The following is a 25,819-nucleotide window of genomic DNA, read 5'->3' as shown; positions in this document are numbered from 1 at the left end:
TTTTCAATCCCCTTCGATGACTTCGATCTGTACAGGATTTGTGTACCTTTGAGCCCCTCTGTGGTTCTATAATTCCGTGGTTCTAGAAGGGATCCGTGGTTCTAGAAGGGTTCCGTGGTTCTAGTAGGGTTCCGTGGTTCTAGTACACTGGGGTGGCGTTGCGGATCCCACAGCAGAGAACCATGGTGAAGATCATCTCAAAGATCTAGAATGAAAATCAACATCAACAAAGGAAGTCCAACAGCTGTCCAGGCACGTCTCCGCGGTAACACTACTCACCATGATGACAGCCACCGCCAGGGCAACTAGACCAATCAGGTAGAGCTTCTCAGAGAACAGATCTTTCAGTTTCAGATGACAGTTCTAGTGGAAGGGGAACACAGAGCCAGGGGTATCAGGACCTTCATTTAAACTGCTGTTTTTCCCTCCTGCATACTACTGTGCTGTGTAAAGCATTCATTCATATAATACATAGTGTTATTCTCACGGGAAAAGGTGGTGTTGACAATATTGTAGTAGCAATGTTTACACATATGGAATTGCAAATTCTGTACTGCCATTCCCTAAAAAGGTAATTTAGCTGTATAAAAAAAATCTTAAATTACAGCTCAATTTGAGCAAATTATGAACATGTGATTAATCACAGCAAATCCTGCGATAAATTCGATTTAAAAAAAAATGTCATCGTTTGACAGCCTGAGTTGACATTAAAATGTGAAAATACACATGTGAAAGTGTAGCAGACATGAGTCAGTGATGGTTGCTCATGGCACGTGATGAGGTTGCTCTGCTTGCGACTTCAACATGAGTGTTGGCCCTCTTGGTCTAATGGTCAAGACGTTGGCTTCTCCCGTGGGGAGCCATTGGAGACCCAGGTTCTAATCCAGCCCGTTATCAAAAGCAGAAAACCACCTGTCTGTCTGCCTCATGTGAACATTTAATAGTATTGCAGAGAAAAAAAACAACACACACATGATAAAAATCACAGGTAAAAACATGTGATTTTGTCATGTGATTTTACATGGATGTGTACTGCAGCGGAGGCTCCTCGGAGGAGGAAGGGGAGGATCATCCTCAGTGAATTACATTAAAAAAAAAAATTTTAGTTATCCTTTTTAGATAAAACTATACTAAATATATTCACATGTCATCAAATAATTGATTAAAACCCACTGCAACATGGTGTAGCCGGAGGACAGCTAGCTTCCGTCCTCCTCTGGGTACATTGACCTCAATACAAAACCTAGGAGGCTCATGGTTCTCACCCCCTTCCATAGACTTACACAGTAATGATGACAACTTCTGGAGGACGTCCTCCAACCTATCAGAGCTCTTGCACCATGAACTGACATGTTGTCCACCCAATCAAAAGAACAGAGAATGAATCTATTACTGAAAACATAAGCTACCTCTAGCTAGCACTGCAGTGCAAAAAAAAGGTGGTGATAGTTGACTCAAAGAGAGATAGTTGAACAGTTTTGAACAAATTAATTTCTTTAAAAATTAAGGAGAAGCAAGAGCGAGAGAGAGAGAGAGATATTTTGTAGTATTTCTTTCACTTTCACTTACTTAGCTAAGTGACTGCAACTGGCTAGTTTAGCCTACTCAAATCCCCGACTCAAACAGAGGGATGCTATGTTAGCTAGCTAGCTAGTTTAGCCTACTCAAATCCCCGGCTCAAACAGATAGGGATGCTATGTTAGCTAGCTAGCTAGTTTAGCCTACTCAAATCCCCGGCTCAAACAGAGGGATGCTATGTTAGCTAGCTAGCTAGTTTAGCCTACTCAAATCCCCGGCTCAAACAGAGGGATGCTATGTTAGCTAGCTGGCTAGTTTAGCCTACTCAAATCCCCGGCTCAAACAGATAGGGATGCTATGTTAGCTAGCTAGCTAGTTTAGCCTACTGAAACACCCTGCTCAAACAGAGAAATGCTATGTTAGCTAGCTAGCTAGTTTAGCCTACTGAAACACCCTGCTCAAACAGAGAAATGCTATGTTAGCTAGCTAGCTAGTTTAGCCTACTGAAACACCCTGCTCAAACAGAGAAATGCTATGTTAGCTAGCTGGCTAGTTTAGCCTACTGAAACACCCTGCTCAAACAGAGGGATGCTATGTTAGCTAGCTGGCTAGTTTAGCCTACTCAAATCCCCGGCTCAAACAGAGAGGGATGCTATGTTAGCTAGCTGGCTAGTTTAGCCTACTCAAATCCCCGACTCAAACAGATAGGGATGCTATGTTAGCTAGCTGGCTAGTTTAGCCTACTCAAATCCCCGGCTCAAACAGATAGGGATGCTATGTTAGCTAGCTGGCTAGTTTAGCCTACTCAAATCCCCGGCTCAAACAGATAGGGATGCTATGTTAGCTAGCTGGCTAGTTTAGCCTACTCAAATCCCCGGCTCAAACAGAGGGATGCTATGTTAGCTAGCTAGCTAGTTTAGCCTACTGAAACCCCCGGCTCAAACAGAGGGATGCTATGTTAGCTAGCTGGCTAGTTTAGCCTACTCAAATCCCCGGCTCAAACAGAGAGGGATGCTATGTTAGCTAGCTGGCTATCCAACACTGGAACTCTTTCCAGTAAAGGTAAGCTTTTGGTTTTATAAATGTATTGCCATCGGGTTTACTAACGTGTTAGTTCTAGTAGCTATGTTGACTATGGTGTTAACTAATATGGTGACATGTCACGCCCTGACCTTAGAGATCCTTTTTATATCTCTATTTTGGTTTGGTCAGGGCGTGAGTTGGGGTGGGCATTATGTTTTCTATTTCTGTGTGTTTGGCCGGGTGTGGTTCTCAATCAGAGGCAGCTGTCTATCGTTGTCTCTGATTGAGAACCATACTTAGGTTGCCTTTTCCCACCTGTGTTTTGTGGGTAGTTGTTTTCTGTTTTTGTGTCTGCACCAGACAGAACTGTTTCGCTTTCGTTCTCCTGTTTGTTGTTTTTGTTCGATTTGGTTTTGTTGGATTAAATCATGAGCACTTTAAACGCTGCACCTTGGTCCACTCTTCCTTCAGCCCACGAGAACCATTACATGACAACAATGTACAGTAGGCTGTCTGTAGTGGTTAGTGTTTATGTAATGAAGGTTTGGCTTGGAAAGGGTTTTGTTGTTGTTGGTGAATGACAGTCAACCAATAGGGTGTAATAGAAATAAGACCATGCTCATGAAATACGTCATTGTTCCCCATCTTAAACGGCACCGACCACCACCGGTGTACTGTACCGAAGGTTTCAACAGGGCATCTTCCAGGCTCTTCTTGGGACACAGAGCTCCGGTTACTTGTACGAATAAGGGCGAGTCATCTCCTTTACCACAGCAGTCGAGCTAAGGAAAACACAGGTCGAGACAACCGATCAGTCATGGCATTTCTTGATTGATTAATTCATTGATTGGCAATTTTTCTCCCCCAGGCCTCCCGTCATGTGCTACCGAACCATCACACAACAACTATGACATTTCATAGAGGTATTGTAACAAACATTAAAAACCCGCCACTGAAATAACTCTGTAAATCAGCTGTGCATTTATTTCCCTCATCAATAACAGAGATATATTTTCAACCAACTACCGCTATATGATCACATGACTAGATTGCTGATATAACAATTTAACAGACTTATAGGATGATGGTGAGAGTGGTGACCTACCGTCTCGTGGAACACCTCCAGGACTTTGATAGCAGCTGTTTTGCTGGGAGAGTCTACGACGTCCACTGACTTGATGTACGCCGCATCGTAGAAGTTGATCATCTCCTTGGAGATCTGGAACAGAAGACTGTAGTTAGGAGTTTGTCCAATGTCTCTGTGTGTGTGGATGCGGGGTCTGTGTGTGTGGATGGGGTGTCTGTGTGTGTGGATGGGGGTTGGGGGTGTGGGTTGGCACGCTATGTGAGTTAGGGTGTGATCTAGTGTCCTACTGTGTGAGTTAGGGTGTGATCTAGTGTCCTACTGTGTGAGTTAGGGTGTGATCTAGTGTCCTACTGTGTGAGTTAGGGTGTGATCTAGTGTCCTACTGTGTGAGTTAGGGTGTGATCTAGTGTCCTACTGTGTGAGTTAGGGTGTGATCTAGTGTCTTACTGTGTGAGTTAGGGTGTGATCTAGTGTCCTACTGTGTGAGTTAGGGTGTGATCTAGTGTCTTACTGTGTGAGTTAGGGTGTGATCTAGTGTCTTACTGTGTGAGTTAGGGTGTGATCTAGTGTCCTACTGTGTGAGTTAGGGTGTGATCTAGTGTCTTACTGTGTGAGTTAGGGTGTGATCTAGTGTCTTACTGTGTGAGTTAGGGTGTGATCTAGTGTCCTACTGTGTGAGTTAGGGTGTGATCTAATGTCTTACTGTGTGAGTTAGGGTGTGATCTAGTGTCCTACTGTGTGAGTTAGGGTGTGATCTAGTGTCCTACTGTGTGAGTTAGGGTGTGATCTAGTGTTCTACTGTGTGAGTTAGGGTGTGTGTCTTACTGTGTGAGTTAGGGTGTGATCTAGTGTCTTACTGTGTGAGTTAGGGTGTGATCTAGTATCCTACTGTGTGAGTTAGGGTGTGATCTAGTGTCTTACTGTGTGAGTTAGGGTGTGATCTAGTGTCCTACTGTGTGAGTTAGGGTGTGATCTAGTGTCTTACTGGGTGAGTTAGGGTGTGATCGAGTGTCTTACTGTGTGAGTTAGGGTGTGATCTAGTGTCCTACTGTGTGAGTTAGGGTGTGTGTCTTACTGTGTGAGTTAGGGTGTGATCTAGAGTCTTACTGTGTGAGTTAGGGTGTGATCTAGCGTCTTACTGTGTGAGTTAGGGTGTGATCTAGAGTCTTACTGTGTGAGTTAGGGTGTGATCTCGTGTCTTACTGTGTGAGTTAGGGTGTGATCTAGCGTCTTACTGTGTGAGTTAGGGTGTGATCTAGTATCTTACTGTGTGAGTTAGGGTGTGATCTAGTGTCTTACTGTGTGAGTTAGGGTGTGATCTAGTGTGATCTAGTGTCTTACTGTGTGAGTTAGGGTGTGATCTAGAGTCTTACTGTGTGAGTTAGGGTGTGATCTAGTGTCTTACTGTGTGAGTTAGGGTGTGATCTAGTGTCCTACTGTGTGAGTTAGGGTGTGATCTAGTGTCCTACTGTGTGAGTTAGGGTGTGATCTAGTGTCTTACTGTGTGAGTTAGGGTGTGATCTAGTGTCTTACTGTGTGAGTTAGGGTGTGATCTAGTGTCCTACTGTGTGAGTTAGGGTGTGATCTAGTGTCCTACTGTGTGAGTTAGGGTGTGATCTAGTGTCCTACTGTGTGAGTTAGGGTGTGTGTCTTACTGTGTGAGTTAGGGTGTGATCTAGTGTCTTACTGTGTGAGTTAGGGTGTGATCTAGTGTCTTACTGTGTGAGTTAGGGTGTGATCTAGTGTGATCTAGTGTCTTACTGTGTGAGTTAGGGTGTGATCTAGAGTCTTACTGTGTGAGTTAGGGTGTGATCTAGTGTCTTACTGTGTGAGTTAGGGTGTGATCTAGTGTCCTACTGTGTGAGTTAGGGTGTGATCTAGTGTCCTACTGTGTGAGTTAGGGTGTGATCTAGTGTCTTACTGTGTGAGTTAGGGTGTGATCTAGTGTCCTACTGTGTGAGTTAGGGTGTGTGTCTTACTGTGTGAGTTAGGGTGTGATCTAGTGTCTTACTGTGTGAGTTAGGGTGTGATCTAGTGTCTTACTGTGTGAGTTAGGGTGTGATCTAGTGTGATCTAGTGTCTTACTGTGTGAGTTAGGGTGTGATCTAGTGTCCTACTGTGTGAGTTAGGGTGTGATCTAGTGTCTTACTGTGTGAGTTAGGGTGTGATCTACTGTGATCTAGTGTCTTACTGTGTGAGTTAGGGTGTGATCTAGTGTCCTACTGTGTGAGTTAGGGTGTGTGTCTTACTGTGTGAGTTAGGGTGTGATCTAGTGTCTTACTGTGTGAGTTAGGGTGTGATCTAGTGTCCTACTGTGTGAGTTAGGGTGTGATCTAGTGTCCTACTGTGTGAGTTAGGGTGTGATCTAGTGTCCTACTGTGTGAGTTAGGGTGTGTGTCTTACTGTGTGAGTTAGGGTGTGATCTAGTGTCTTACTGTGTGAGTTAGGGTGTGATCTAGTGTCTTACTGTGTGAGTTAGGGTGTGATCTAGTGTGATCTAGTGTCTTACTGTGTGAGTTAGGGTGTGATCTAGAGTCTTACTGTGTGAGTTAGGGTGTGATCTAGTGTCTTACTGTGTGAGTTAGGGTGTGATCTAGTGTCCTACTGTGTGAGTTAGGGTGTGATCTAGTGTCCTACTGTGTGAGTTAGGGTGTGATCTAGTGTCTTACTGTGTGAGTTAGGGTGTGATCTAGTGTCCTACTGTGTGAGTTAGGGTGTGTGTCTTACTGTGTGAGTTAGGGTGTGATCTAGTGTCTTACTGTGTGAGTTAGGGTGTGATCTAGTGTCTTACTGTGTGAGTTAGGGTGTGATCTAGTGTGATCTAGTGTCTTACTGTGTGAGTTAGGGTGTGATCTAGTGTCCTACTGTGTGAGTTAGGGTGTGATCTAGTGTCTTACTGTGTGAGTTAGGGTGTGATCTACTGTGATCTAGTGTCTTACTGTGTGAGTTAGGGTGTGATCTAGTGTCCTACTGTGTGAGTTAGGGTGTGTGTCTTACTGTGTGAGTTAGGGTGTGATCTAGTGTCTTACTGTGTGAGTTAGGGTGTGATCTAGTGTCCTACTGTGTGAGTTAGGGTGTGATCTAGTGTCTTACTGTGTGAGTTAGGGTGTGATCTCGTGTCTTACTGTGTGAGTTAGGGTGTGATCTAGCGTCTTACTGTGTGAGTTAAGGTGTGATCTAGTATCTTACTGTGTGAGTTAGGGTGTGATCTAGTGTCTTACTGTGTGAGTTAGGGTGTGATCTAGTGTGATCTAGTGTCTTACTGTGTGAGTTAGGGTGTGATCTAGAGTCTTACTGTGTGAGTTAGGGTGTAATCTAGTGTCTTACTGTGTGAGTTAGGGTGTGATCTAGTGTCCTACTGTGTGAGTTAGGGTGTGATCTAGTGTCTTACTGTGTGAGTTAGGGTGTGATCTAGTGTGATCTAGTGTCTTACTGTTTGAGTTTGGGTGTGATCTAGTGTGATTCTAGTGTCCTACTGTGTGAGTTAGGGAGTGATCTAGTGTGATCTAGTGTCTTACTGTGTGAGTTAGGGTGTGAGTTAGGGTGTGATCTAGTGTGATCTAGTGTCTTACTGTGTGAGTTAGGGTGTGATCTAGAGTCTTACTGTGTGAGTTAGGGTGTGATCTAGTGTGATCTAGTGTCTTACTGTGTCTCGGTTACTGAATCCCCAGATCCCAGCAGCCACCTCACAGGCGAACAGACACACCAACATGAAAAAGAACTGAAAGAGAAAGAAACATAAAAAAGGTTCAGTTGCCAACATTTTATAATTATGTATAAATGTAATCTCAGGGCTTTACATTATTCTAACTTGATTTTACACTAAAATGATTGGACCATGAGAGAGTGAGCTGGAGGGCTTATTACTGAGAGAGAGAGAGAGAGACAGAGAGAGACAGAGAGAGAGAGAGAGCGAGAGAGACAGAGAGAGCGAGAGAGAGACAGAGAGAGAGAGAGACAGAGAGAGAGAGAGAGCAAGAGAGACAGAGAGAGAGAGAGAGAGAGAGAGAGAGAGAGAGAGAGAGAGAGAGACAGAGAGAGAGAGAGAGAGAGAGAGAGAGAACCTCACATCACCATTCAGATATGAAAACACAACTCTAGACTTCCCTCCTCCAAGACAGAGCACAAGACAGAGCCCCCTGCGAAGGCCCCATGTACCAATCAAATTACATTTTATTGGTCACATACACATGTTTAGCAGATGTTATTGGGGGTGTAGCGAAATGCTTGTAAAAACCCCCATAAATATCATAACTGGTCCACTGACAACAATCCCACAACTCTGTCATTTCAAGCGCCCTGCTACACCAACTGAGCTACATGAGCGATGAAGAGTCTGCGATGGGCAACTCAATCATCAAACTATACTTCATTAACAAACAGATGGGAAGAGAACCAGCTGGTTAACAGTGTAAACAGCCCCCAGACCTCCCAGAAGGCATAGTACCAGCTGGTTAACAGTGTAAACAGCCCCCAGACCTCCCAGAAGGCATAGTACCAGCTGGTTAACAATGTAAACAGCCCCCAGACCTCCCAGAAGGCAGAGTACCAGCTGGTTAACAGTGTAAACAGTGTAAACAGCCCCCAGACCTCCCAGAAGGCATAGTACCAGCTGGTTAACAATGTAAACAGCCCCCAGACCTCCCAGAAGGCATAGTACCAGCTGGTTAACAATGTAAACAACCCCCAGACTTCCCAGAAGGCATAGTACCAGCTGGTTAACAATGTAAACAGCCCCCAGACCTCCCAGAAGGCATAGTACCAGCTGGTTAACAATGTAAACAGCGCCCAGACCTCCCAGAAGGCATAGTACCAGCTGGTTAACAATGTAAACAGCCCCCAGACCTCCCAGAAGGCATAGTACCAGCTGGTTAACAATGTAAACAGCCCCCAGACCTCCCAGAAGGCATAGTACCAGCTGGTTAACAATGTAAACAGCCCCCAGACCTCCCAGAAGGCATAGTACCAGCTGGTTAACAATGTAAACAGCCCCCAGACCTCCCAGAAGGCATAGTACCAGCTGGTTAACAATGTAAACAGCGCCCAGACCTCCCCCAAGGCAGAGAACCAGCAGGTCGGATGACCGCACCTCTGTTACCACCTGCTTCAGCAGGTCGGATGACCACACCTCTGTTACCACCTGCTTCAGCAGGTCGGATGACCACACCTCTGTTACCACCTGCTTCAGCAGGTCGGATGACCACACCTCTGTTACCACCTGCTTCAGCAGGTCGGATGACCACACCTCTGTTACCACCTGCTTCAGCAGGTCGGATGACCACACCTCTGTTACCACCTGCTTCAGCAGGTCGGATGACCACACCTCTGTTACCACCTGCTTCAGCAGGTCGGATGACCACACCTCTGTTACCACCTGCTTCAGCAGGTCGGATGACCACACCTCTGTTACCACCTGCTTCAGCAGGTCGGATGACCACACCTCTGTTACTACCTGCTTCAGCAGGTCGGATGACCGCACCTCTGTTACTACCTGCTTCAGCAGGTCGGATGACCGCACCTCTGTTACTACCTGCTTCAGCAGGTCGGATGACCGCACCTCTGTTACTACCTGCTTCAGCAGGTCGGATGACCACACCTCTGTTACCACCTGCTTCAGCAGGTCGGATGACCACACCTCTGTTACTACCTGCTTCAGCAGGTCGGATGACCACACCTCTGTTACTACCTGCTTCAGCAGGTCGGATGACCACACCTCTGTTACCACCTGCTTCAGCAGGTCGGATGACCACACCTCTGTTACCACCTGCTTCAGCAGGCCGGATGACAGGACCTCTGTTACCACCTGCTTCAGCAGGCCGGATGACCGGATCCCCGATCTCTCTTCCAGCTTCACCACTACCCCATGCTCTGCATCAGGTGCCTCAACGTTGTACATCCTGCACCCAACAGGTTGAACACAGGCTGGCTGAAGACAATGTTAGTGACTATAAAACAGGATTATGGAACAGGGGTTCTCATCCCTCATGGTGTGCTGGCCTTCCGAAATGCTGAGAACACTTGCCAAGCTTGCAGGACAGACTGATAAAAAGGGGTAATAATTACATAACCAACGCTCTGTAGTAATACTAGTCCTGTGTGAATAGGGCTTTAGAGGAATGCCCTGACATATTTGCGGTGTCCTGCTGCCCTCTAGTGGTCACTCACTCACCGTTCCAAGGAGACACTGAGATTCCTGGATGGCACCGTAGCAACCGAGAAACCCTACAAACATCATCACAGCTCCCACAGCTATCAGGATGTACACACCTAGAGAAGAGGAGAGGAGAGGAGAGGAGAGGAGAGGAGAGGAGAGGAGAGGAGAGGAGAGGAGAGGAGAGGAGAGGAGAGGAGAGGAGAGGAGAGGAAGAGTTTAGACTAGTTTGTGAGATATGGAAAGTGTATGTGAGAGTACACCACCAGATGGTAGTCAACCTCCACAAAACCCAAAACTACTGTAATGGAGTTGTTGGTCTTTTCCTGATGTGGTCCCTGTCCAGTGACACGACATCTGAGACAAAGAGGACATCCTGTAACTGGAACAGGAAGACATCAACTTCCCAGATCCATCCTGACTGAAAGGGAGGAGTTAGTGTACACACACACACACACACACACACACACACACACACACACACACACACACACACACACACACACACAGCAACGCAGACCCAGGCAGGACATGCCTCCCTCCCCTCTCCCCAGAAACGATAGAGTTAAATATTTTCAGGAAAATCTACCAATTGTCCCTGGTTACCGGTATTAAACCCTACAAAAACAACTTTCCTCAGTGAACTTTAACCTCTGACCTCCAGCACCGTCTAACTCCAGGAAACAGGAGCACCTGACTTCCTTCACCGCAGGGTAACTTACACACACACCAGTCAAGAGTGTGTAGTTGATTCTCTTTTCCCTGGACAGTTACTGTAGCTCTGTGACCACCTGTGCCCCCCCACACACACACTGAGGCAACTTCAGATCCACCCTGACAGAACAGTCTAATATCTCTGTCTGTCTGTCTGTCTGTCTGTCTGTCTGTCTGTCTGTCTGTCTGTCTGTCTCTGTGTCTCTGTGTCTCTGTGTCTCTGTGTCTCTGTGTCTCTGTGTCTCTCTCTCTCTCTCTCTCTCTCTCTCTCTCTCTCTCTCTCTCTCTCTCTCTCTCTCTCTCTCTCTCTCTCTCTCTCTCTCTCTCTCTGTCTCTCTGTCTCTCTGTCTCTCTGTCTCTCTGTCTCTCTGTCTCCCCCCCATCTCCCCATCTCTCCATCTCTCTCACCACCCTCCCAGTGACCCTAAGACCCTCTCTCTGTCTCTCTCTCTCCCCCATCTCCCCCCATCTCTCCATCTCTCACCACCCTCCCAGTGACCCTAATGGACCCTGGTCAAAAGTAGTGCACCCTATTCCCTATGAGTCCTGGTCAAAAGTAGTGCACCCTATTCCCTATGGGCTCTGGTCAAAAGTAGTGCACCCTATTCCCTATGGGCTCTGGTCAAAAGTAGTGCACCCTATTCCCTATGAGCTCTGGTCAAAAGTAGTGCACCCTATTCCCTATGGGTCCAGGTCAAAAGTAGTGCACCCTATTCCCCATAGGGCTCTGGTCAAAAGTAGTGCACCCTATCCCCCATAGGGCTCTGGTTAAAAGTAGTGCACCCTATTCCCTATGGGTCCAGGTCAAAAGTAGTGCACCCTATCCCCCATAGGGCTCTGGTTAAAAGTAGTGCACCCTATTCCCTATGGGTCCAGGTCAAAAGTAGTGCACCCTATCCCCCATAGGGCTCTGGTTAAAAGTAGTGCACCCTATCCCCCATAGGGCTCTGGTCAAAAGTAGTGCACCCTATCCCCCATAGGGCTCTGGTTAAAAGTAGTGCACCCTATTCCCTATGGGTCCAGGTCAAAAGTAGTGCACCCTATCCCCCATAGGGCTCTGGTTAAAAGTAGTGCACCCTATCCCCCATAGGGCTCTGGTTAAAAGTAGTGCACCCTATCCCCCATAGGGCTCTGGTTAAAAGTAGTGCACCCTATCCCCCATAGGGCTCTGGTTAAAAGTAGTGCACTACATAGGGAATAGGATGCCATTTGAGAGCCAGCCAAGGAGCATCACTATGACAACACCCTTTAACCTCTGACAGGGCGTAGGGACAGGCCCTACACTGAGTGTACAAAACAATAGGAACACCTGTTGTTTCCATGAAAATAGACTAACCAGGTGAATCCAGGTGAAAGCTATGATCCCTGATGTCACCTGTTCAATCCACTTCAATCGGTGTAGATGAAGGAGAGGAGACAGGTTAAAGAAGGATTTTTAAGCTTTGAGACAATTGAGACATGGATTGTGTATGTGAAATCAAATGTTATTGGTCGCATACACATGTTAATATTAGGATTTGTTTTGCACGCTAGGTGTCTATAGGCTATAGGGTGACAGGAAGGAAAATGACTTTTGTCTGATGAGGTTCTTTCTCATTACATCACCTTCTCTTTGCTTCTTCTCTCTCTCTCTTTCTCTATATACAGTTGAAGTCGGAAGTTTACATACACTTAGGTTGGAGTCATTAAAACTCGTTTTTCAACCACTCCACAAATTTCTTGTTAACAAACTATAGTTTTGCAAGTCGGTTAGGACATCTACTTCGTGCATGACACAAGTAATTTTCCCAACAATTGTTTACAGACAGATTATTTCACAGATTATTTCACTCATAATTCACTGTATCACAATTCCAGTGGGTCAGAAGTTTACATACACTAAGTTGACTGTGCCTTTAAACAGATTGGAAAATTAAAAAAAAATATGTCATGACTTTAGAAGCTTCTGATAGGCTAATTGACATCATTTGAGTCAATTGGAGGTGTACCTGTGGATGTATTTCAAGGCCTACCTTCAAACTCAGTGCCTCTTTGCTTGACATCATGGGAAAATCAAAAGAAATCAGCCAAGACCTCAAAAGAAAATGTGTAGACCTCCACAAGTTTGGTTCATCCTTGGGAGCAATTTCCAAACGTCTGAAGGTGCCACGTTCATCTGTACAAACAATAGTACGCAAGTATAAACACCATGGGACCACGCAGCCGTCATACCGCTCAGGAAGCAGACGCGTTCTGTCTCCTAGAGATGTACGTACTTTGGTGCGAAAAGTGCAAATCAATCCCAGAACAACAGCAAAGGACCTTGTGAAGATGCTAGAGGAAACAGGTACCAAAGTATCTATAGCCACAGTAAAACGAGTCCTATATCGACATAACCTGAAAGTCCCCTCAGTAAGGAAGAAGCCACTACTCCAAAACCGCCATAAAAAAGCCAGACAACGGTTTGCAACTGCACATGGGGACAAAGATCATAATTTCTGGAGAAATGTCCTCTGATCTGATGAAACAAAAATAGAACTGTTTGGCCATAATGACAATCATTATGTTTGGAGGAAAAAGGGGGAGGCTTGCAAGCCGAAGAACACCATCCCAACTGTGATGCACGGGGGTGGCAGCATCATGTTGTGGGGGTGCTTTGCTGCAGGAGGGACTGGTGCACTTCACAAAATAGATGGCATCATGAGGGAGGAAAATTATGTGGATATATTGAAGCAACATCTCAAGACATCAGTCAGGAAGTTAAAGCTTGGTCGCAAATGGGTCTTCCAAATGGACAAGGACCCCAAGCATACTTCCAAAGTTGTAGCAAAATGGCTTAAGGACCACAAAGTCAAGGTATTGGAGTGACCATCACAAAGCCCTGACCTCAATCCTATAAAAAATGTGTGGGCAGAAGTGAAAAAGCGTGTGCGAGCAAGGAGGCCTACACACCTGACTCAGTTACACCAGCTCTGTCTGGAGGAATGGGCCAAAATTCTCCCAACTTATTGTGGGAAGCTTGTGGAAGGCTACCCAAAATGTTTGACCCAAGTTAAACAGTTTAAAGGCAATGCTACCAAATACTAATTGAGTGTATGTAAACTTCTGACCCTGTCACGCCCTGACCTTAGAGAGCCTTTTTATGTCTCTATTTGGTTTGGTCAGGGTGTGATTTGGGATGGGCATTCTATGTTTTTGTTTTCTATGATTTTGTATTTCTATGTTTTGGCCAGGTATGGTTCTCAATCAGGGACAGCTGTCTATCGTTGTCTCTGATTGGGGAACCATACTTAGGTAGCCCTTTTCTCTCCTTTCTGTGTGGGAAGTTAACTTTGTTTGTGGCACATAGCCCTTAAGCTTCACGGTTGTTTTGTATTGTTTATTGTTTTTGTCGGCGTCACCTAAATAAAAGGAATATGTACGCTCACCACGCTGCGCTTTGGTCCACTTCCTTTGACGGCCGTGACAGACCCACTGGGAATGTGATGAAAGAAATAAAAGCTGAAATAAATAATTCTCTTTACTATTATTCTGACATTTCACATTCTTAAAATAAAGTGGTGATGCTAACTGACCTGAAACAGGGAATTTTACTGTATCGCTCTGTGTGTTAGTGTCTGTCTGTCTGTCTGTCTGTCTGTCTGTCTGTCTGTCTGTCTGTCTGTCTGTCTGTCTGTCTGTCTCTGTCTCTGTCTCTGTCTCTGTCTCGTTCTCTCTTTTCCTCTCTCTCTCTCTCTCTCTCTCTCTCTCTCTGTCTCTCTGTCTCTCTGTCTCTCTGTCTCTCTGTCTCTGTCTCTGTCTCTGTCTCTGTCTCTGTCTCTGTCTCTCTCGCTCTCTCTCTCGCTCTCTGTCTCTGTCTCTGTCTCTGTCTCTGTCTCTGTCTCTGTCTCTCTCAGTTTCTCCCTCTCGCTCTTTCTCTCTCTGTCTATCGCTCTCTCCCTCTCGCTCTTTTCTCGCTCTTTCAATTTCAATTAAATTCAAAGGGCTTTATTGTCATGGGAAACATATGTTTAGAGATATAACATTACACTCACCAAAGTTTTAAAAGTATATACTGTAAACATTTATTCTATGGACAGATAAATATCGGTTGTGTTTACAATGTTGTTTGTGCTCCACTGGTTTATTTTTACTCATGGCAACGGGCCACAAATATATAACATTACACTCACCAAAGTTTTAAAAGAATATAGACATGTATTCTATAGATGCATTAATATAGGTTTCTCCGCTGGTTTCCCTTCTCTCATGGCAACGGGCCACAAATCTTGCTGCTGTGATTGCACACTGCGGTATTTCGCCTAACAGATATGTTGGAGTTTATCAATGTTAGATTTATTTTCAAATTCTTTGTGGGTCTGTGGGAAATGTGTGTCTGTAATGTAGTCATAGATTTGGCAGGAGGTTAAGAAGTGTAGGTCGGCCTCCCGGGTGGCGCAGTGGTCTAGGGCACTGCATCGCAGTGCTAACTGCGCCACCAGAGTCTCTGGGTTTGCGCCCAGGCTCTGTCGCAGCCGGCCGCGACCGGGAGGTCCGTGGGGCGACGCACAATTGGCCTAGCGTCGTCCGGGGTAGGGAGGGTTTGGCCGGTAGGGATATCCTTGTCTCATCGCGCTCCAGCGACTCCTGTGGCGGGCCGGGCGCAGTGCGCGCCAGCCAAGGGGGCCAGGTACACGGTGTTTCCTCCGACACATTGGTGCGGCTGGCTTCCGGGTTGGAGGCGCGCTGTGTTAAGAAGCAGTACGGCTGGTTGGGTTGTGCTTCGGAGGACGCATGGCTTTCGACCTTCGTCTCTCCCGAGCCCGTACGGGAGTTGTAGCGATGAGACAAGGTAGTAATTACTAGCGATTGGATACCACGAAAATTGGGGAGAAAATGGGATAAAAAAAGAAAAAAAAAAGAAGTGTAGGTCAGGTTTTTACCTCATTTTGAGGGCATTGGGCACATAGCCTGTCTTCTGCTTATGACGTTCTTTCACAATAACAAGGCTATGCTCACGGAGTCTGTCTCTCTCTCTCTCTCTCTCTCTCTCACACACACACACACACACACACACACACACACACACACACCCTGCTGAGAGAGGGAGCGGGTGACCATGCATGTTGTGTAAATGATTTGATTACTAGTTGATAACTATAACCTCACATTCAAATTATTCTGTCAATCAAATATTCTGTTGTTTTTTATTTATTTAAACTACATACAGCAGATCAACATCAAGGCTTTAATCATCAGTGGCACTTCTTCAACCCTCTCCACCCACTAGTCTGACAGAATCAACTACAGAGTCCACCTTCAAAAAAATGACAGAGGACAACTACAGATGACTTCCCCAAAGACACACAGTCTGAGAAAGCTTGGACACACTGCCCTGCTGCAATAACTAACTAGTTCAGCTGGTCTGGTAGGAGGGGAGCCTAGGAGTCGGTGTATATTTATATATTCTCCTACATAAACACCAGTTTGGTGTTCCAGGCAAGCTAAAAACATCCTCTCTCAACTCTAATTTATAACAAGCCCAGATGTACAAGGTTATTTGAATTATGCAAGGGCGTGTGTTTGAGGGGTAGGAGAGAAGAAAGCCTCTCTTGATGTTCCTTTGGGTGGGCCTACCCTGCCGCCGTACCCCTCCAATCATCAGTGAGCTCTGCTGAGTTGGTTGGTTTGTTCTCTGATATAAAAATAGTTTTATCCTCTCTGTACACTTAGCTGCGGTAAGTACGGGAGTGGAGAAGCCCAAGTTTGAATTAATGGGCGTACGTACAGTGTACATTTTACTACCACAACTAACAAAATAGAAGAAGCCAACACACAGACCTTTGAAAACGTTCAGACCATGTACATTTACCATGTATATTTACCATGTACTGTATATTACCATGTACATTTACCATGTACTGTATATTACCATGTACATTTACCATGTACTGTATATTACCATGTACATTTACCATGTACTGTATATTACCATGTATATTTACCATGTACTGTATATTACCATGTATATTTACCATGTACTGTATATTACCATGTATATTTACCATGTACTGTATATTACCATGTATATTTACCATGTACTGTATATTACCATATATATTTACCATGTACTGTATATTACCATATATATTTACCATGTACTGTATATTACCATGTACATTTACCATGTACTGTATATTACCATGTATATTTACCATGTACTGTAAATTACCATATATATTTACCATGTACTGTAAATTACCATGTATATTTACCATGTACTGTAAATTACCATGTATATTTACCATGTACTGTATATTACCATATATATTTACCATGTACTGTATATTACCATGTATATTTACCATGTACTGTATATTACCATGTATATTTTCCATGTATATTTACCATGTACTGTATATTTACGATGTATATTTACCATGTACTGTATATTTACCATGTATATTACCATGTATATTTACCATGTACTGTATATGACCATGTATATTTATCATGTACTGTATATTACCATGTATATTTATCATGTACTGTATATATCCATGTATATTTACCATGTACTGTATATTACCATGTATATTTACCATGTACTGTATATTACCATGTATATTTACCATGTACTGTATATTACCATGTATATTTACCATGTACTGTTTTTACCATGTATATTTACCATGTACTGTATATTACCATGTATATTTACCATGTACTGTATATTACCATGTATATTTATCATGTACTGTATATTACCATGTATATTTACCATGTGCTGTTTTTACCATGTATATTTACCATGTACTGTATATTACCATGCATATTTATCATGTACTGTATATTACCATGTATATTTACCATGTACTGTATATTACCATGTGTATTTTTAAGTGTACATTATGGGTCCGAGGTAGAAGAAGCTGAGAGAGAAGTAAGTGATGGGTGAAATAATTCAGTAGACCTTAACTCTGCAGGACCTGGGGGGGACGACACACACAACCCAACACACCCCTAGGGTTGGGACACAACCCGACACACCCCAGGGTTGGGACATAACCCAACACACCCCAGGGGTGGGACACAACCCGACACACCCCAGGGTTGGGACATAACCCAACACACCCCAGGGGTGGGACACAACCCAACACGCCCCAGGGGTGGGACATAACCCAACACACCCCAGGGTTGGGACACAACCCAACACACCCCAGGGTTGGGACACAACCCAACACGCCCCAGGGTTGGGACACAACCCAACACACCCCAGGGTTGGGACACAACCCAACACACCCCAGGGTTGGGACATAACCCAACACACCCCAGGGTTGGGACACAACCCAACACACCCCAGGGTTGGGACATAACCCAACACGCCCCAGGGTTGGGACACAACCCAACACACCCCAGGGTTGGGACATAACCCAACACACCCCTAGGGTTGGGACATAACCCAACACACCCCTAGGGTTGGGACACAACCCAACACACCCCAGGGTTGGGACATAACCCAACACACCCCAGGGTTGGGACACAACCCAACACACCCCAGGGTTGGGACACAACCCAACACACCCCTAGGGTTGGGACATAACCCAACACACCCCAGGGGTGGGACACAACCCAACACGCCCCAGGGTTGGGACACAACCCAACACACCCCAGGGTTGGGACACAACCCAACACACCCCAGGGTTGGGACATAACCCAACACACCCCAGGGTTGGGACACAACCCAACACACCCCAGGGTTGGGACATAACCCAACACGCCCCAGGGTTGGGACACAACCCAACACACCCCAGGGTTGGGACATAACCCAACACACCCCTAGGGTTGGGACATAACCCAACACACCCCTAGGGTTGGGACACAACCCAACACACCCCAGGGTTGGGACATAACCCAACACACCCCAGGGTTGGGACACAACCCAACACACCCCAGGGTTGGGACACAACCCAACACACCCCTAGGGTTGGGACATAACCCAACACACCCCAGGGTTGGGACACAACCCAACACACCCCAGGGTTGGGACACAACCCAACACACCCCTAGGGTTGGGACACAACCCAACACGCCCCAGGGTTGGGACACAACCAAACACACCCCAGGGTTGGGACATAACCCAACACACCCCAGGGTTGGGACATAACCCAACACACCCCAGGGGTGGGACACAACCCAACACACCCCAGGGTTGGGACACAACCCAACACACCCCAGGGATGGGACATAACCCAACACACCCCAGGGTTGGGACACAACCCAACACACCCCAGGGATGGGACACAACCCGACACACCCCAGGGTTGGGACACAACCCAACACACCCCAGGGTTGGGACATAACCCAACACGCCCCAGGGTTGGGACATAACCCAACACGCCCCAGGGTTGGGACACAACCCAACACACCCCAGGGTTGGGACATAGATATTGAAACAACAACAATATTCAAATGGTTTGTAGATACTTACTGATATAGAAGGTGCTGGGAGCCTGCTGATCTTCAAACTGCTGCATGAGAAGACTGCTGGTCTGGTTGTCATGACGAAGCCATAGAGCCACTCCCAATATCACACCTCCAGCCAACTGTCACAGAGAGAGAGAGAGTGAGAGAGAGAGACAGAAAGAGAGACAGAGACAGAGAGAGAGTCAATTTACACAGTCTTCCTGTTAGTTTGTCTTCTGGGGTCTATGCCGGAGGGTTACTATAAAGCACTTTGTGACAACAGACACACTCTCCAATCTGTCAGTGTTGGTGAAAACCTAGCTTGTGTCCCTAGACTCCGTTGTCCTCTCCAAATAAGCAGCTCACCAGTAGCAGCTCACCAGTAGAAACAACAGTAAATCACAGGGAAGCTAGGCTCCAGGATATGCTGTGGGACTTTTAATTATAAGGAGTTTTTCCCCCCCCCTAAAACAGGGTTGAAGAAAAAGCAAGTGGGGGGGGGAAATGTCTGCAGAATCGCACTGGGTACCAACAAGCCACTCTAGCTTCAACACTACCAAGTAAACCTACTTTGACCGTAGACTACATACTACCAAGTAAACCTACTTTGACCGTAGACTACATACTACCAAGTAAACCTACTTTGACCGTAGACTACATACTACCAAGTAAACCTACTTTGACCGTAGACTACATACTACCAAGTAAACCTACTTTGACCGTAGACTACATACTACCAAGTAAACCTACTTTGACCGTAGACTACATACTACCAAGTAAACCTACTTTGACCGTAGACTACATACTACCAAGTAAACCTACTTTGACCGTAGACTACATACTACCAAGTAAACCTACTTTGACCGTAGACTACATACTACCAAGTAAACCTACTTTGACCGTAGACTACATACTACCAAGTAATTCTACATTTGAGGGAGTTATATCCAAAACGCTGTATACACCAATTTTTCACATTGTCGTTTTTTCGTCAGAAATGATTGTTTATGGGTACCTTCATGTGTGTGTAAAAATATTACTGTTCTCAGATGTTTTATTCATAGATTTTAGATGTGTATTAAAATTTAAATAATAAATGTTTTGCAAAACACAATACTGTATATCGATTGTTTAGCTGGAACGGAATGTTTGTATCCTGTATTCTTGTCTGTGATATGTGGTTGTCTCACCTAGATATCTGAAGATCAATGCACTAACTGTAAAGCACTCTGGGTAAGAGCATCTACTAAATTAGCAATGTCAAATGTAAAATGTTTTACATACAGATCTCATATTAATGTATTGATTCATTTTTTATATATATATATTTATATCATTTTACAGTTCTTTATTGAAAATGTAGTTAATTGTTCCATTTGACTGTGTAAAACCTAGCAGTATACTTATTTCTCTGAGAGTGAGGCAGATATATAGCTTTTTTGCAAACAAACATGATTATTTGTCTCTCTGAAATGAAACCATCAAGTGATATATTTCAAAACAATTCATGTCAGTCATTGAACAACCCCATGCGATGATTATATAGTGAAAAAAAAACATGCCAAATCTACTTCCTAAATTCTTCAAAACAATAAAAAGCTAATTTACCAAAATTTCTGAAAATGGATATATAGAGTTTTGGAATGAGACTCTCCATTTGAGCAAACCATCAGAGTCACTACATCTTAGCTACTGCAGTCCGTTTGAAAAAGGAAGCATGTAGGAACAAAGGAAATGTCAATAAAAATAAAAAGAATCCCTCCCCCCCAACCTTCCAAATCAGACCTGGGTTCAAATGGTATTTGAAAACATTTCAAACATTTTTACTGTGTTTGATTGAGAATATTTGGTGCAATGGAAACAATAGAATAGCTTCAACAAAAAGCACACCCAGTCCTCCTGGCTGATCAGGCAGACTGGAGCAAGTGCTGAACGTATCGGAATGATTCCAAGTACTATTTGAAACCATGCAGGTCTGCTCCCCATTTGCCTGGCACATCTGGTTGAACACTGGATGGAGTCACACTCGCACGCTTCCTACTACAACACACACACACAAACTATCTCCGTGTTTCTGTTGTGAGCAACAGTAAAATACTAGACTTTTATGTCTCAATCTATACATTTTACAATCCAATTGTTGTTGGATTGTATGTGTTATGTGTAAGGAATTATTGAAAGGTGAATTATTGAAAAGTGAATTATTGAAAAGTGAATTATTGAAAAGTGTATGGTATCTCCTTCAGGAAAGGCTTACTATTTTGAGCCACTACAGTTTTCACACGGTTAAATCTTCAGTTGGATCATTGAAAAAATATAGGCCTATCCTACGAGAGAACCTCACACACTATAACAGTTTGTGATATAGTCTCATAGGATATACCTATATGAAAGTAGTATTGAATAGGAGCTCATCAGTACCTCAGTGATACTCTGTGGCTGATCTGAAATACACAGGTTGGTATCACAACAGTTGGAGTATTAAGTTCTATTACGAGCTAAAAGTAACATTTTAAGATGCACTTTTATCAACCACAGATTGAAGAAGTGTGTCGATAATAATCAATATAAAGTAACACCATTTAAAAAATACGAGATTTAAAAAATAAAATAAAAAAAGTCTCAACTCACCCAGAAAACAAAATTAAAGAAAAATAGCATGAATTTAATGCACAATGTGCAGCCCACTACTGCCATGATGCTTGAGTGTTCAGGTCCGTTCTTAAAAAGATAAATAAATGATTAAGGTGCACGCGTGATACCAAGATTATCTCCAAGATTCTAAGAAGAAGGACCGTTTAAAGATTCTCCTCCTTTATAGCAACTCAACATCTGTGACAGAGAACTCGAGGTCTGTCCTCCTTCTACTCGAGAAACTCCTCCTTTTACTAATGAGTGTGTAAGCCAGACTGGAGACTGAGGGTGGTATAGACATGGAGAGTAGGGCGCTGCCCACCAAGTGGTGAGGGTGGTAGAGTAGGGCGCTGCCCACCAAGTGGTGAGGGTGGTAGAGTAGGGCGCTGCCCACCAAGTGGTGAGGGTGGTAGAGTAGGGTGATGCCCACCAAGTGGTGAGGGTGGTAGAGTAGGGCGCTGCCCACCAAGTGGTGGGGGTGGTATAGACATGGAGAGCAGGGCGTTGCCCACCAAGTGGTGAGGGTGGTAGAGCAGGGTGATGCCCACCAAGTGGTGAGGGTGGTAGAGCAGGGTGATGCCCACCAAGTGGTGAGGGTGGTAGAGCAGGGCGCTGCCCACCAAGTGGTGAGGGTGGTAGAGTAGGGCGCTGCCCACCAAGTGGTGAGGGTGGTATAGACATGGAGAGCAGGGCGTTGCCCACCAAGTGGTGAGGGTGGTAGAGCAGGGTGATGCCCACCAAGTGGTGAGGGTGGTAGAGTAGGGCGCTGCCCACCAAGTGGTGAGGGTGGTAGAGTAGGGCGCTGCCCACCAAGTGGTGAGGGTGGTAGAGTAGGGCGCTGCCCACCAAGTGGTGAGGGTGGTAGAGCAGGGTGATGCCCACCAAGTGGTGAGGGTGGTAGAGTAGGGCGCTGCCCACCAAGTGGTGAGGGTGGTATAGACATGGAGAGCAGGGCGTTGCCCACCAAGTGGTGAGGGTGGTAGAGCAGGGTGATGCCCACCAAGTGGTGAGGGTGGTAGAGTAGGGCGCTGCCCACCAAGTGGTGAGGGTGGTAGAGTAGGGCGCTGCCCACCAAGTGGTGAGGGTGGTAGAGTAGGGCGCTGCCCACCAAGTGGTGAGGGTGGTAGAGTAGGGCGCTGCCCACCAAGTGGTGAGGGTGGTAGAGCAGGGTGATGCCCACCAAGTGGTGAGGGTGGTAGAGCAGGGTGATGCCCACCAAGTGGTGAGGGTGGTATAGACATGGAGAGCAGGGCGCTGCCCACCAAGTGGTGAGGGTGGTAGAGCAGGGCGCTGCCCACCAAGTGGTGAGGGTGGTAGAGCAGGGCGCTGCCCACCAAGTGGTGAGGGTGGTAGAGCAGGGCGCTGCCCACCAAGTGGTGAGGGTGGTAGAGTAGGGCGCTGCCCACCAAGTGGTGAGGGTGGTAGAGCAGGGCGCTGCCCACCAAGTGGTGAGGGTGGTAGAGTAGGGCGCTGCCCACCAAGTGGTGAGGGTGGTAGAGCAGGGCGCTGCCCACCAAGTGGTGAGGGTGGTAGAGCAGGGTGATGCCCACCAAGTGGTGAGGGTGGTAGAGCAGGGTGATGCCCACCAAGTGGTGAGGGTGGTAGAGCAGGGCGCTGCCCACCAAGTGGTGAGGGTGGTAGAGCAGGGTGATGCCCACCAAGTGGTGAGGGTGGTATAGACATGGAGAGTAGGGCTCTGCCCACCAAGTGGTGAGGGTGGTAGAGTAGGGTGATGCCCACCAAGTGGTGAGGGTGGTAGAGCAGGGTGATGCCCACCAAGTGGTGAGTGTGGAATAGCAGGGTGATGCCCACCAAGTGGTGAGGGTGGTAGAGTAGGGTGATGCCCACCAAGTGGTGAGGGTGGTAGAGCAGGGTGATGCCCACCAAGTGGTGAGGGTGGTAGAGCAGGGTGATGCCCACCAAGTGGTGAGGGTGGTAGAGCAGGGTGATGCCCACCAAGTGGTGAGGGTGGTAGAGCAGGGTGATGCCCACCAAGTGGTGAGGGTGGTAGAGTAGGGCGCTGCCCACCAAGTGGTGAGGGTGGTAGAGCAGGGCGCTGCCCACCAAGTGGTGAGGGTGGTAGAGTAGGGTGATGCCCACCAAGTGGTGAGGGTGGTAGAGCAGGGTGATGCCCACCAAGTGGTGAGGGTGGTAGAGCAGGGTGATGCCCACCAAGTGGTGAGTGTGGTAGAGCAGGGTGATGCCCACCAAGTGGTGAGTGTGGTAGAGCAGGGTGATGCCCACCAAGTGGTATAGACATGGACAGCAGGGCTTGGCTCTCTTATCATCTGATAGGCTATAGAAGTTAGGAGTCATATAGTGGTAGGTAGGGTATAGTGGTTGGTAGGGTATAGTGGTTGGTAGGGTATAGTGGTAGGTAGGGTATAGTGGTTGGTAGGGTATAGTGGTTGGTAGTGTATAGTTGTTGGTAGGGTATAGTGGTTGGTAGAGTATAGTGGTTGGTAGGGTATAGTGGTTGGTAGGGTATAGTGGTTGGTAGGGTATAGTGGTTGGTAGAGTATAGTGGTTGGTAGGGTATAGTGGTAGGTAGGGTATAGTGGTTGGTAGGGTATAATGGTTGGTAGGGTATAGTGGTTGGTAGGGTATAATGGTTGGTAGGGTATAGTGGTTGGTAGGGTATAGTGGTAGGTAGGGTATAGTGGTTGGTAGGGTATAGTGGTTGGTAGTGTATAGTGGTAGATAGGGTATGGTTGGTAGGGTATAATGGTAGGAAGGGTATAGTGGTAGGTAGGGTATAGTGGTTGGTAGGGTATGGCGGTTGGTAGGGTATAGTGGTTGGTTGGTATAGTTGTTGGTAGGGTATAGTGGTAGGTAGGGCATAGTGATTGGTAGGGTATAGTGGTTGGTAGGGTATAGTGGTTGGTAGGGTATAATGGTTGGTAGGGTATAGTGGTAGGTAGAGTATAGTTGTTGGTAGGGTATAGTTGTAGATAGGGTATGCTTGGTAGGGTATAATGGTAGGTAGGGTATAGTGGTAGGTAGGCTTTAGTGGTTGGTAGGGTATAGTGGTTGGTAGGGTATGGTTGGTAGGGTATAGTGGTTGGTAGGGTATAGTGGTTGGTAAGGTATAGTGGTAGGTAGGGTATGGTTGGTAGATAGGGTATGGTTGGTAGGGTATAATGGTAGGTAGGGTATAGTGGTAAGTAGGCTTTAGTGGTTGGTAGGGTATGGTTGGTAGGGTATAATGGTAGGTAGGGTATAGTGGTTGGTAGGGTTTGGTGGTTGGTAGGGTATAGTGGTAGGTAGGGTATAGTGGTAGGTAGGGTATAGTGGTAGATAGGGTATGGTTGGTAGGGTATAATGGTAGGTAGGGTATAGTGGTAGGTAGGCTTTAGTGGTTGGTAGGGTATGGTTGGTAGGGTATAGTGGTTGGTAGGGTATAATGGTAGGTAGGGTATAGTGGTTGGTAGGGTTTGGTGGTTGGTAGGGTATGGTTGGTAGGGTATAGTGGTTGGTAGGGTATAATGGTAGGTAGGGTATAGTGGTTGGTAGGGTTTGGTGGTTGGTAGGGTATAATGGTAGGTAGGGTTTGGTGGTTGGTAGGGTATAGTGATTGGAATTTTTTGTTCACTTTCGTTAAAACTGCCAAGTTGCCAAGTTTTTTTAAACTGTTTTGGTAAAGTTGCTTGTTAGTTATCCCATTACAAACAAGTATTCAACAAGTAAACAAATACGCATTTATCTTCCACCAATTGGAGCCATATCAAAGCTGAATCAATCTCTGCAAGATCTCATAAAGACAGCATACTACATAACAGAATCGAATATAATAGGATAGTACTCTACAGGGCACCACTAGGCAACATGTGTGCTTTGGTTGACACTAAAACAAATGGTGATTGAATGGTGATTGACACTTTGTGATCACCATTTTGCTCTAAAATTCCTCCCCCTGTACATCATTCAAAACAACTCTGTAAGCTACTTGGTGAGGTATAACTCAACAAGATCAAAATACATATTCCCAACTAAAACGGATTGAGTTCAAATGGTTGGTATGCAGATGTTGCATGGACGTTTCACCACTAAAACTTGAAGAATTATCATTCACGAATCACGTTTGACAGTGAGAAATGTGAAATGTTGTAGGCTCCCGACAACGTTCTGGCATTGTCAGAACTAGAGCCCCACAGTGGATGTGTCACAATACCCATAAAACCTAGCGGTCAAACAGGGAAATGGTTCCAATCGTTTTTTCCACCATTCATTTTTCCAATAGGGGATTTTAGAAACACTTAAAATAAGGG

General features: G+C 45.8%; 1 protein-coding gene across 1 annotated transcript; it reads right to left on the bottom strand.

Moving 5' to 3' along the window:
• On the bottom strand, positions 1 to 21,614 carry LOC120051726 (CD81 antigen-like). Its single transcript, XM_038998613.1, has 9 exons — positions 21,549 to 21,614; positions 18,943 to 19,057; positions 9,798 to 9,895; positions 7,275 to 7,349; positions 3,647 to 3,760; positions 3,235 to 3,323; positions 2,691 to 2,700; positions 280 to 363; positions 1 to 205 (listed from the first exon to the last, which is right to left on the bottom strand). The coding sequence occupies exons 1-9, from the start codon at positions 21,612 to 21,614 to the stop codon at positions 140 to 142; spliced, it is 717 nt and encodes a 238-aa protein (XP_038854541.1). The 3' UTR covers positions 1 to 139.
• Between the last annotated feature and the right edge of the window lie 4,205 nt (positions 21,615 to 25,819).

Source organism: Salvelinus namaycush, chromosome 8 (genome assembly GCF_016432855.1).
Source record: "Salvelinus namaycush isolate Seneca chromosome 8, SaNama_1.0, whole genome shotgun sequence".
In the NCBI taxonomy this organism is placed as follows: Eukaryota; Metazoa; Chordata; class Actinopteri; order Salmoniformes; family Salmonidae; genus Salvelinus; species Salvelinus namaycush.
This window is presented reverse-complemented; position numbering and strand designations above follow the sequence as displayed.